This window comes from Ascaphus truei, chromosome 2 (genome assembly GCF_040206685.1).
Source record: "Ascaphus truei isolate aAscTru1 chromosome 2, aAscTru1.hap1, whole genome shotgun sequence".
Taxonomy (NCBI): Eukaryota; Metazoa; Chordata; class Amphibia; order Anura; family Ascaphidae; genus Ascaphus; species Ascaphus truei.
This window is the reverse complement of record NC_134484.1, coordinates 68,873,882-68,888,070: the sequence shown is the minus strand read 5'-3', so window position 1 is coordinate 68,888,070 and position 14,189 is coordinate 68,873,882. Positions and strand designations below refer to the sequence as shown.

The following is a 14,189-nucleotide window of genomic DNA, read 5'->3' as shown; positions in this document are numbered from 1 at the left end:
CTAAAATACTTGAGGAATGTCTCTTCACTCCCCTAAGTCATTTCAAGTGGGGTAAAGGGTTTCTAACTTTATGGATACAAATAAGATTGACAAGTGGATGACAAGTAACAAAATACAGGCATACCCCGGTTTAAGGACACTCGCTTTAAGTACACTCGCGAGTAAGGACATATCGCTCAAAAGGCGAACGGCAGCTCATGCATGCGCCTGTCAGCACGTCCTGAACAGCAATACTTGCTCCCTTCCTGTACCAAAGCTGTGCGCAAGTGGGGATACTATAGAGCCTGTTACAAATGCGTTATTTACATTAGTTATGCACGTATATGACGATTGCAGTACAGTACATGCATCGATAAGTGGAAAAAAGGTAGTGCTTCACTTTAAGTACATTTTCGCTTTACATACATGCTCCAGTCTCATTGCGTATGTAAATGCGGGGTATGCCTGTAATGCAGCAAAACATGACTGCAAATACCTGTATGAGGATGTGAGATGGAAAAAAAAAAGATTAGAAAAGACTGTAAGCAAATAAAAATGCAAACTACTTTTTGCAGCCCTAGGTGCTTCGTGTTTGGCAACTCCTAGGATAATATGTAGTCCGTAGGATCTAACAAATTGTGAGCACCATAGTGCCATGTTCAGCATTGTTAACCTAACTATGCCATCATTCTAGTAATATCCAGTTTTTGTGAACCCCCGTTTCATTCATGACACCCCGCTATCCATAGGTGAAAGTGAAATCTCTGCAGGTATTTCTGTTATTTGGAACCTGGGCCTCTTAATTAAATATATTAACCTGGCACTTTTGATTTATTACTAGATATTCTATTGCTGGCTGCTGAATTCCCAGGTTTCAAAAGCAAGTAATAGGCATCTCAATGCATCGAAGATAGTCTGGGGTCATTTATTAAGCAGTTGGCACTTGAATAGAAAATGTGCAAATCCTGTATCTTCTAATTTGTTCAAAGAAGATGTGTGTGTGTGTGTGTGTGTGTGTGTGTGTGTGTGTGTGTGTGTGTGTGTGTGTGTGTGTGTGTGTGTGTACGCGCGCGCGCGCGCGCTATGGAGTGTTGGTTTTAATTAGTGTTGTACAGTACTTATTTTGTACACATAACTATTTTTGGTATTCTGAAAAAAAGACTCTTCTGAAATGATTTATTTGACTGTGCCACTAGCAAGATAATAATCACTTTTGGAAAAAGCACCAAGATGAATACAAGCATTGTACATTTCTAGTTCTCAAACTTATTTGTGCATATCCACATACTGTAGTTGAAACTTGTTGTATGTCCTCTGGGCTTAACTGGTGTCTTAGTTTTTCGTCTTGGATTAAATATTTGTATTAACCTTGAAAAGGTATATTTTAACATGTCTATTATCAAAAAAGCCTTTTTGTCCCTGTATAACTAGTAATACTAATGAGTATTGTGAGTGAACTTGGCAAAATCTATATTCTATACAAGGATCGTGTTTGTCAATACTGCTTATGTCTGAGTTGTATCTTTGTATTTGCAGCTGGGCTTTATGGCATGCACTTAAGCATTATAAGGTTTATGTACATTTAAAACTGCATCTGTATACCTGACAACTTGTTTACATTCAGGAGCAGAAAATATAGTGGTCCACTTACAGCAGTTGTGGGCATGCTATATGATCTACATAAAGTGCAATTGAGCACTCAAAAGGGCCACATATAAACATATATTTAGGATGTGAGGAGGTAGAGTGGCTAACATAAGGGCTGGGGCGAGGGCAGAGAGACATGGAAGGGGAGACTGACATTGGGGTGTAGGTTTTTCTTTCTCTTGCCGTGTTCAAGGAGCATGGTCATTGCAGCTATGGGTAGAAGAAGCTTCTCCCAGATCCCCTCTGCTTAGCTGCGTCATGTTTGCACGCTGATGAATTCTGTCCTGCTCCTTTCCACACACTGGGAACTAATGATTGGCACAGGAGAGGAGTGTGACAGTATTGGCGCATTAAACAGCTGACTGAACGGCTGCGTCGGCGAAAGTCCCCATTCCCTCTACACTGGGTGACCACCTGTTGCCAGCCAATGACTTGGAGATTTCAATAATTAGCAAATTCCTACAGCAAAAGGCTTGACAATTCCTTTTAGTGGATGTTTTGAGACTGTAATGAACAATCATCCATTGAGTAGTTGCAACTGCTTTGGAGTTGAAGGGTAATATCTCCTTTTACCCTTCTGTTGGCTTAAAATAAAGTCAAATGTAAAGAAAATACAAGCGACCTTTCAGCACATTGACTTCCAGTGCTGTAAACTGTATAATGGCAGAACACTGCTTTGTAAATATGGACCGAAATGTAATTCTACGTATCGGAATGAACATTTTTTTTTAAATAAAATGTATTATTCAAATGCAAATTTAAAGATAAGGTTGGGCAATAACCCACATCTCCTAACCTTTATTTTACAGCAAGAGGATACCACATCTGACAAAGACCTGTATATTGATAACACCTCGGTTGAAGAAGCATCAGGAGTGTATCCAATTGATGATGATGATTACTCTTCTGGATCGGGCTCTGGTAAATCTTAGAAGCACTTATTGTGAACATAAACTTTTGTATATGATTAAATTGCTTATGATATAGTTTTAATTTCACACTCCCTTTTATTGTTTCTTTTATGTTCACAACCCTAACACACTAAAAGTATGTTGTCTACCTAACTCTGACCTTGGGATTTGTGCAAAATGCTAGTTTTTAATCTTCCAAGCCAATGCATTTTGGTCGTCTTCATCCTTCAGTCCTGTTGCATGAAGCTGTATTGAACGTTAACTGTCACTGTTATGTTAACATAGAAAGGAGTGGCTCAGTGAGCATGAATCAAGTAAATCTGGTTCAATTCCAGGTGTCGGCTCCTTGTGACAAAGTCACTTTATCTCCCTGTGCCTCAGGCACCAAAAACATAGATTGTAAGCTCATCTGGGCTGGGACTGTGTTAAATTCCTATGTGCTGCTGACCGCGCACTATTCTGTAATTAAGAAACGCTTTGAGTCCCATTGGTAGAATGCGCTGTTTGAAATAGTTATTCTTATTTAACAATACTCATGTCTACCACATGGGTTTTACCGTTGCGTGTCTGAAAGAACTGTAGCATTAACAAGTAGTAAGCAACTTTTCCCTTCTTGATCTCCTGGTTGTTTTCCTCCTGCTCCAATTCCATGCATTGCTGAATTCCTATGTTACTCATCATTTCTTCGTGGAATATTTACTAAGCAACTGTAACCCTTCCAGCGACAAAATACTCTTTCCGCATTTCACCTCGGTTTACCTCAACAGCAAAAATTTATGACGACGTGTTATTCACTAGAGATAGCTTAAAAAAAAGTATACACTATAATGTAAAAAAAGAAAAGACAGCTTGTGGTGCTCATATTATTTATTATTAAAGAATTGCTTTTGATGTGTTCAACTGGAAGAGATGTAGAAATCCTGATCTTGCAGCTGCAATCTCATTGTGAGAAGCGCTCAAATTGCTGTGTGATGTCTTAACTGAATAACAAGGTTTACAAATTGGAACATATTGTCAAGATTAACAGCAAGGAGCACAACTGTAAACTCAATGCACTGTTGCCATAGAAATCTTGAGAAACTATAGAACAATTAAACAATATTTACTATTACCTTAGCTAGTTTAATACAAGAGTGGGACGGTTACTATGCAATCGTTGTATTGTTTTGTCATTTGCTTTTGGTCTGGGAATGAATGGGACCATCCTCCAATGTCTAACAGAAGGGATTCTGGGAAGGGAACTCTACTTGATTGCAGAACAATGAGGTTAATATTTTTATTTATTAAATATTTTACCAGGTAGTAATACATTGAGAGTTACCTCTCCTTTTCAAGTATGTCCTGGGCATAGAGTTCTGATGACAAATAAAACATGGTTACAAATACAGTTACATAAGTGAGCAGGTTTATACATTATATACAAGACATTGCATGCACAGTTAAAGATAATATATGTTATAAGCGTATGTAACAGTTACAGAGCCGATTTAAATGTGACGGCTTTAGTTTTGAAAGAACTTAGACTGGTGGCGGCTGTGAGTCTCCGGTAGGTTGCTCCAGTTTTGGGGTGCACAGTAAGAGGAGGAGCAGTCGGATACTTTGTTGGGCCTTGGGACCATGAACAGTCTTTTGGAGTCAGATCTCAGATGATAAGTGCTGCATGTGGTAGGGGTGAGGAGCTTGTTCAGATAGATGGGTAGCTTGCCCAGAAAGTATTTGAAGGCAAGATTAACTTTGCGCCTTGACCAGGGGTCTGCAACATCTCAAGGAAGAACCATTTTATAAAAAATGTCTTTCTCCAAAGTCACAACACATGCATGAATATTACACCCCCACAAACACATACTGTACATATACTGTACACACACTAATGGGTATATACTGTATAAGCATTAACATACGACAAAATATGTGGGGGAATAAAATGCATCTCGCAATAAGTCCCTTTATTTCGTTTTTTTTCATTGTTTGTTTTTCTGTGCAAAACAGTGTTATTTACAAATAAGCAATACATAGATACATACACTACCCCCCCCCCCAAAAAAAACCTACACGACAACCCCCAAATACACCCCCCCCCAAATGTGTGTAAGTGTGTGTATGTATATATACACATACACACATACACACACTGGGCCTTTCTCCCTCACTGTCCTGCCGGTGGCTGCAGGAGGGGCTTGCCAGCACTGGTTTGGCCTCTTGTTGCTATTGGGCCCAAAGTCTCCCCAGCTGCTTGCTTGCCGCTCTTCTGTACTGTCCCATGCCGGGCTCTGTAATATCGGCTCACGTCGGAAGGTGGGGACAATAGGCAGCAGCTGGGGATCGGCAACCTGCAGAGAGCCGCAAGTAGGAGCAGAAAGACCTGCATGCGGCTCAGGAGCCTCCGGTTGCCTAGCCCATGCCTAGACTCAAGTGATGACCAATCTAGTTCTTTGAACATTTTGCAGTGATGTGTGTTGTAGTTGCATTGGAGAACAAAACGCATATTGAATTGTAGAGGGCATCAAGTTTGCTAAGGTGGGTTTGGGGTACCGAGCCATATACTACTGTATGTCCCCATAGTCGATAATTGACATTAGCATCTGCTGTGCTTTCTGACCAGCAGACTTAGGGAGGATTTGTTCCTATAACGTACACCTAGTTTGGCATAGGTTTTGGATATCAGGGTATCAATGTGCAACCCAAATGTTAAATTGGAGTCAAACCATAAGCCCAAGTATTTAAAACTAGTAACAGGAGCTAGGGTGGTATTAGCGTTGGTTCTGATCTGGAGCACAGTCATTGGAAGCTTTAAAAATTTACCCTTGGTCCTAAATACCATTGTTACAGTCTTGTCAGTGTTTAAAAATAGTTTGTTTTGGGAAATCCAATTTTCAAGTCCTAAAAAGTCAGATTAAAGTATGTGTTCAAGGTCGGAGATGCTAGGGCTGTGTGCATATAACATTGTGTAATCTGCATACATGTGTATTGAAGCTCCCTTACAAGCTGTAGGAAGATCATTGATGAACACTGAGAAGAGTAGGGGCACCAGAACAGAGCCTTGCGGGACACCACAGGTGATATCCAAGGGGTTGAAGTTATAGCCTGAGAGACACATGTTGGGATCTACCTGATAGGTAGGAATGAAGCCAGTTTAAAGCATGCTTCCCTATTCCAGAGCACTGGAGTTGGTTAAGCAAGATAACATGATCAACAGAATCAAAAGCCTTTGCAAAATCTAGGAATATTGCACCAGTTAGTTGTCCCAATTCCATTCCACACTGGATCTCATTGCAAACATTTAGCAAGGTATTTACCGTGGAGTGTTTGGGGCGAAAGCCAGATTGGAATTGGCTAAGGAAATTTGTCTTGGTATAGTAATCGCTTAATTGAGAGTTAACACATATTTCCATGACTTTGAATAGTATTGGGAGAAGAGAGATTGGCCTGTAGTTTGAGACTTGGTGTTTTGGTCCCCACTTTGAGGATTGGGACAACTCTGGCAATTTTCCAGGTCTTAGGGATATGGCCTGCAGACAGAATAGAGTTGACTATGGAAGCAATTGGTTTGGCAATGGCTAAGGCACCAAGTCTTAGGAACTTCGATTGCAGTAAGTCAGGTCCACATTGGCTGCTTAGTTGTAATTTGAGGAGCGCTTGTGTTATCTCCTCTTCGGATACTGGGACAAATTGAAAATTGTGAGCATTGTTGGGAGAGGATGGAGCTATAAGGGTACTCTCAGAATGAGGTTAATGTTTATGGTTTGGTTTGTGTTTCGCTAATAAATTAGTAGCACACTCCACAAAGTAATCATTGAATGCATTTGCAATGTCAGTGGGGTTTGTCAGAGTAATATCCTCCTTAGTGATATTACTTGGTTGTTGTTGGCTAAAAGGCTGGAATATATTGTTGATAACCTTCCAGAAGTTAGCTGGATAATATTGTGCTTTTGCATGTCTTGTTTTCCTTGTGAAGACATATTCCGCAGGCATCAGTAGTTATTAAGATCCTTGGCAGTGACCGTTACTTTGTAGCTTTTCCACAAGGCATCCCTGAAATGGTAGAGTGCTATAAGGTCAGTAGTAATCCAATGAAGGTAGGGCCCTCATACGCTTATTCTGCGTTGTGGAGCATGGGTGTCCGAGTTTTAAGAACTCTGGAAATAGTCGAGTGCAGGGTCAGGAATTAAGTCGATTTTGTACCAAGGGCAGTTGGTAAGGGGTTAAAGTTGTGGGTTAAAGTTTCTAAATGTTCTAGTGAGGAGAACTTTAGGGTTTGATTGGGGCGGTTTAATTTTCCTTACACAGTACACTATTGCATGGTCACTGAAAATGTCAGGAAGCCAGGTAACGCACACCCAGTGCTGAACTTTTTCCCAAATCCCGGTAGTGCAGTCATGCTCAGTGAAATGGTTGGTACCATGGCTTTGAAGAATAAATCCTCGTCTATAATTGCGATTTTGAATATCTGCATTAAAACATGTCAAACTGTGCCACTTAACTTAGAATGTGTCTCTTAAGAAAAGCTTGTGTGAATACAAACTACAGTGTACCGTAGTACATATAAAACAGTGACTGCAGTTACATTGCAAGTGAAAATAAATTGTTTTATTACCTTACAAAGTAATGTTGTTTTGTTTAACAGGAGTCTTTGAAATTGATCCAAAGGAAAACAATGTAGAATTATCAACTCTTCGAATACTTCCAGACAGTCCCCCAACTAGTGATAGTCCAAATAATGAGACCACTACACTGAACATACAAACTAAGATACCTGCTGAAACGAAGGTGTGTATGTGGTTTTATTTTTCTTTTTCTTAGTTTAGCTGTTCTGTTTAAGTTTTCTGGTGGAGTTTTCGAATAATTTGAAGTAACAAATTATTATCACCTAAAGCAGGGGTGCGTAAAGTTCCTGCCCTGCGCCCCCTTGCCTGGCAGCCCCAGCGCTCGCGCCCCCTCTCTTAGGACCCGGCGTCAAATGACCCCACAGCGTTATTTCACACGCGTTGCCATGGCTGAAGAGCCGGCAAAGAGCAGGTAAGGGAAGTTTAGAGGCCTCACGCTTCCCCCGGCATTTAATTTAATTGCCGTGGGGGAAAAGCGTGGGGTCTCTGTAACCGCCACGCCCTCCAGTTTGCGCATCCCTGACCTACAGTATAAGATTATATATGGTTGTGGCACAGAAGAGGACCTGCTCCTTGAAGTTTAAAGATAGATTTCTTAAGTAACCATTTTCTGGTTCTTCTCATGGATTTCTCGTGATCGCTATATTTGGCGTTCTGATGGCAGCGGCAACGAGCTAGTATACACAAAGTTTGGGGATTCAGTGCTAGCTTTGATGACAAATCTTCGGTGTCATACCTCAATAATAATAATCATAATTTCTACATCCTCAAAAAAATGTATTTATTTATTTTTGAAATAATTGGAATAAAAACACTAGGGCAGTGTGCATTTATAGAAATATACTAACCTCTTTGCTACGAGAAGATCTAAAACTTGCCCATCAACCAAGTGTTCAAGTTGAGCAATGTATTGCAGACGCCTCTATCAAATGATCGTGTCAATTTAGATCAGTGTTATCTTAGAGAGCCTCAAAATTCAGTTACTGAAATGGCTCAATTTCATTGTGTTTACTTCTAGCGCTGAAGGGAATAATTTTTAACTGAATTTGTGACTGTGTGTACTGTGTGAATGATGTACAGTGTGCCATGCCAATAACTTTATTGCTTAAATTAAATTCTGCCTGTTAACTGAAACCTGAGTGATTACATAAGTATCCCTCATTCTCTTCTAGGGCCCACGCGGAAGGGTTTAGTTTTTAAAAGTAGCTGCATAATAGTTGATGCAGTCTGAGGTTTGTTAATAAAATATTTGCTTAATAAAAATACTGCCATACATTCCATATTATTATTTATTATCATCATTATTATCAAGTCTCTCTCTTTTCTTATTTTTTGCATCCGCGTTCCTAGGCTTTAATAAAGTCTCACTGATAGACATCTGTAGTTTTTGTTTGGTCCAGAAGCCCTACATTTCACTTATCTTGGTTCTTCGAGGTTGACATACAGTATCTGACATGGTGTAAACCTCTTACCCAAGAAACACTTTACTACTATAACATGGTGAGGTTCTATGACCCAATTACACAGTTAAGATGATATCCTGAACCTTTTTTGTGTGTGTGCAGGAGCCTGATGAAATTGTGATAGACAAGTCCGCTGATGGCGAAACGAGACAGCATAAACCTGGTGATAAAATTGAAGTGTACACAGAAAAGCGCTCAGAAAACCTTTTCCACAGAACAGAAGTACTTGCAGGTGAGTTCGGGGTACCTTATAATCATGTATGTATTTGTTTATATCCCAATTATAAAGCTATTTTGAAAGGAGCTTAAATCTCTCTCCCCAAAATAAATGAAAACATCTAAATCTCTGCGATTTTAGTTGGCTAACTGGACAAACTGCCATTATTTATAAAGCCATTGGTTTAGCATGTATGTGCAGATAATGATATAAATTATTTCCTTTTAATATAAAAATAAACAGTCTAGATTGCTACTTTTAAGATTACACCCACATGTGTCCCACAGGATCAAGAGGCTGCTCCAATCTAGTAACACAGCGATATTTTCAGTTCAGGTATTAAAATGTAGTCATAATAACTGAGCCACTGATTGACCCAACTGTGCTGATGCAAGCATATCCTGAACCTGACCTGTTGGTAGCCCTTGAGAACTGGAGTTGGCCACCCCTGGGGTAGAGTAATTGTATGTTAGCGCTGGTTACGCTGACCAGCGTTGATATGAAATATTCATCCTTGATTTGTTCAGGTAGTGTAGATCAGGGGGGCGCAACATTTTCCAAGGGGGGGGGGGCGTGGTACAGAGCGCACCCCTGGTATAGATAATAAGGAGGGGTGGTTACCCTTTATACTTTTGGAGGTCCTTCAGCACCTAAGAGGCACTTCCAGGATCACGACTAGAGATGGGCAAAAAAAAAATTAGCTGATTAGGATCCGCCTCGTATTGGGTGATTAATTTTGGTCAACAAATTTCCGCGAATCAGTCTCAAAAAGGGAGGTTCATCTTTCTTTTTTTTTTCACGGATAATCCACCCTCCGAATTCGGCAATCTGCTGGAGGACTTTTAAAAATCCTCCAACGGATTGCGAAATCCGCGGTTGGATTCTTATAATCTGTGCGGATTGTACCCAATGGCGGTTTTGGATTAATCCACATGGACTGAAAATGGAACAATCCTTCAACGGATTTTTACACTGCGGAACAAATTTGTGAATGGAAAGCTCGGGAAATTCCAGGAAACAGATTTTGACCGTTTCGCCCATCTAATCACGACTGCGTGATTGCTCTGGTAGCAATCACATGTTCGTGATCACCATCTGCCAATTAAGGAACTGGAAGTGGAGGGAACACCACTTCTATACCTATTTACTTCACTCAGATGCAGCGGTGGACGAGATCTCCACCTAGAAAACCAGCAGATATAGCATTACGTACCTTGTATAGCAGATGCGCCCCTGGGGTGCCGCCAAGTACAAATTAGAGGTATCCACAGCGCAAAGTGGGCAAAAAATGAAAGTGATGATCATAAACATGTGCAAAAATGAATGAAGACCAAACATATCGCTGATCTCACGCAGCAATTTCCTCCATGCTGGCACAGTAATGGATGACGTAATCTTGTTTGTAGCAAAACCTCACATAGAGAAAAATGACCAGTCAATTAAGACTTCTTCCTCTATTAGAGAGGTTTGGATACCTTTCGGAAATCTCGGTTATCTGGATATTCTTGCCTGGGATTATCAAATGGAGAAACAGTCCGGGAAAGTTGTGCACACATAGGGTGTGCAGCTGAGATGTGACTGGAGCGAGGTTGGAGTGCGCCTCAAGTCGCTCACTTTTATATATTTATATATATATATATATATATATAGTGGGGAAAGTGTGAGTGTTGTCCTTTCCCCTCTTGTGTTGTGTGTCATATAGTAAAACGTTAATACACTACTGCGTTTCTATATATTTTTCTCTACCTGAGGCTTTGCTACAAACAAAATTACGTCATCCATTACTATGCAAACATGGAGGAAATTGCTACGTGAGATCAGTGATATGTTTGGTCTTCATTAATCTTTGCACAGATGTATTATAATTACTTTCATTATTCGCCCAGTTTGCCAATGGATACCTAATGTTTGCACTTTGTTCTACTGCGGTTGGGAGACTGCAGGTATTTGGCAGCACCTGGTTTATGAGGGTGTTGGCTGATTCCAATGAGACGCATAGGAGAAATCTATAACGTTAACCAATCACTAGCACATTATTTACTTAATGGTATATGGGTTTGAGCTTTGTCACTATACCTGGTGTGCCACCACTTGTGCCATACCAGGTAGATTATAAAGGCAACAATATGGGTAATGTGTTCCTCCATACACAATTTTGTGGGTTCTGTTGCAGCCGCCCTCACTCTGTTATCTTGGGTAAATCATGCCATGCAAACAGGATTCACCCCTGTGGGGTGTTTTACAAATGAATCTGAATTGCAAGTGAATTCACTACAGTACATGCATTCAATTTTATTACCAACGTTGTTGTTGTTATTGAACTAAGTAGGTCAACGTAATCAACTTGATTAAGCTAACCCTTGAATCTTGAACCCTAGTTTCAAACGTGTAAAATAGGAATTGCATCCCAGTATGTGAAACACACACTCACACTCTCTAGAAAAAATAAAAAAAGACTATATAGATTATATATATATTATTTTTTCTTGCTTGGGACGCTACTAAAATAGTTTAGCCCTCCGCCTCTAAGCCCTCTCTCTCCTTCCTGAAAAACCTATCCGGTATTTCAAGGTCTGGGCAAAAGCGGATTTATTTTTAAAATCTGACAGGTGGCTCCTTCCGATTTCATGTGCTGATAGGATTTTGGTTAAAATATCTATCTTTTTATCTATCTATCTATCTATCTATCTATCTATCTATCTATCTATATATATATATATATCAAATCAGATTTTGATAGGCTCACCCATCTCAACTCGTAAGGTGGACTGTCTTTGTTCTGCCACTGGAGTGTCCTGGTTCAGCAGATATTCTTGGCATTTCAGGGAGGAAACTAAAATGACTGCTGACAATACCATTGCTGATGAATTGGTGAATAAAGGGAACATTGAAACTTCTGTACAAATGTGTACAAACCTGGACTGTCCTGAGTAATCGGGGACATGTAGTGTCTTTGGAAAGTACTAGGTTAATGGGCATTTTAATTTGATTGCAATTTAATTACACCTTACATTGCTTATGGGGTCCGCACTGTGTATAACACTGAGAGATTTTGTTTAGGGATGCCTGTGTCACACACTGTATGTATAAGAAATCTGTCTGCTCTTGTGTTTCAGCTGTTATTGCTGGTGGAGGCATTGGTTTCCTGTTTGCCGTTTTCCTAATCCTGCTGCTCGTGTATCGCATGAGGAAGAAGGACGAGGGGAGCTACGACCTCGGCGAACGCAAACCCTCCAGCGCCGTCTACCAAAAGGCACCAACTAAAGAGTTTTATGCATAAAATTCCCATTTAGTGTCTCTTTTTATGAGATCACTGAAAATTTTCTTTTAAATAAAGCTTTTGCATAGAATAATGAAGATGTCTTTTTTTTTTTTTTTTCCATTAAAGATCCTTCATGGCAACTTTATGATTAAAAAAAAAAAAAAAATCCCATTGTATTTAAAACAAAACAAAAAATTATTTCATGTATTCCTCTTAAATACAATGTAAAGTCTTCACCTTTTTGCATTGTTGAGTGAATAGCAGTGGCAGAGTATTATTTTATAAGACCATTGCTATTCACCAAAATGTCTCAAACCTTTATGCATAAACACAAAACAACAATGGAAATGATTTGTTTCAAGCTTCGGGTCTATGAAAGGTTGTTTAATATTTTTAGCATGTCTCAGATCTTTCAAATTTTAGTTTTATTTCATTAATTTATCTGTTTCCAAACAAATGCCTTTTGTAGTTGTCATCGTGCAATTGTCTTAGGGTAATTCAGATATACAGTATCCTAGTGTAAATGTAAAAAAAAAATTCTTTCTATGTAAACTTTAACTTACAAAACTTGTATAAATCTGTGTCACACTTTTACACTATTGCTCTGTTTTATCAGTGTACTGTCAGGCAGATTTAACACAACTAACGTGTAAGATTGGAATATCACTATAAATGGTTGTTACTTAGTAAGCTACTCTTATTTAAAGGTGCATTTTCTCTTTGTTGAGACTAACCCTTTCACTGCCAGAAAGGCCAGGCCCATCTGGCAGTGTAAGAGTTGAAGTTATTATTATTTTTTTAAATATAAAATCTTCCATCGGTCTTGTCCATTCCCATGGACACAAATATATGAAATGCTTAGTCGCCATTGAAAAACAAAACAAAAAACAGCACTCTGTACAGGCATACCCCGCATTAACGTACGCAGGGTCCAGAGCATGTATGAAAAGCGAAAATGTACTGAAAGTGAAGCACTACCTTTTTTCCACTTATTGATGCTTCGGTACAGGTAGGGAGCCGGTATTGCTGTTCAGGACGTGCTGACAAGCGCATGCGCGAGCTGCCGTTTGCCTATTGGGCGAGGGGAATCAGCGCGTAACTACTACGGCGGTCTGTAGGGCAGAATAAGTGTCCGTACTCGCGAAGCGAGCAAACGGACACAGGGGTATGGTGCTATTGAAAATATGTCCTTACTCGCGAGTGTACTTAAAGTGAGTGTCCTTAAACCGGGTTATGCCTGTAGTTACGACTTTCTATTGCTCTGAGTCTGTCAGTCAACAAAGGAGGAGCTTTAGAGCATAAAAGTAGGAAGGAGACCGGCAAAGGCGATCTGGGGTTTATATATCAACCAACCTGTATTCTACAGTTTTAGGGTGAGCATTAGAATGTTTTTTTGTTTTTTTTAATATCTATTTCATTTTAAGCGTGGATGCACCTTTAACAGCTTTAACACTTGCTACGGCTGCAGCTACCTCTGGCAGCAAATGTATTATGTGATATTGGATAGAAGATGGTGATGAGCCAAACCCAAAGACTATAACAGTATTCTGACAAAGTTGCAGATTTCCATGGCCACTGTATTTTAACTCCTTTCCATTTTTAAGGTACGACTAGGAGTTCCAAGAGCAATTTTGTCGTTTTTCAACATGCATTTAAGTTGTAAAAGTCTTTTTAAGCCTTTGAAGTGCCTATGATTCCATGTAAATTGTTACAGACTGTGTTACAGAGTGTATGACAGTAAACAAAAATGTTGGTATTTTATAAGCACAGACAAATATAATGGTAATTTTTTAGTCTTACACAGTCCATCATTAGACCGAAAATGTAATTTGGGAACATAAACACTACTGAATAAAATCATGTGGCCTAATAGCTGTTTCAGTGTCATTATTTCTCATCATGTTTTTCCTGTAATGAGAAGCTCACATTATATTTGCCTGTTTTTTACAACACTGAGAGATTTGTAAATGAAAGGTTGATTACTGTATAGAACAGACTCCTTGTGTTCAGGAAAAGCTACATAACTTTCTCCGTGTCTGATCCAGACTTCACAAAATGAATTGAGCCAGAAAATGTCAGAGAAACATCAACTCAAGGGGCAGAATT

At 39.6% G+C, this 14,189-nt stretch overlaps 1 protein-coding gene across 1 annotated transcript in view; it reads left to right on the top strand.

Annotated features, from left to right (window-relative positions):
- The window catches only part of SDC2 (syndecan 2), a 99,832-nt gene extending 85,879 nt beyond the window's left edge, over positions 1-13,953 (top strand). Inside the window, exons 2-5 of the mRNA XM_075582673.1 lie at positions 2,436-2,547; positions 7,162-7,304; positions 8,707-8,836; positions 11,938-13,953. Of these exons, the coding sequence (XP_075438788.1) occupies positions 2,436-2,547; positions 7,162-7,304; positions 8,707-8,836; positions 11,938-12,101 (549 nt within the window). The 3' untranslated portion in view covers positions 12,102-13,953. The remainder of the gene's footprint in view (positions 1-2,435; positions 2,548-7,161; positions 7,305-8,706; positions 8,837-11,937) is intronic.
- Positions 13,954-14,189: the final 236 nt, after the last annotated feature.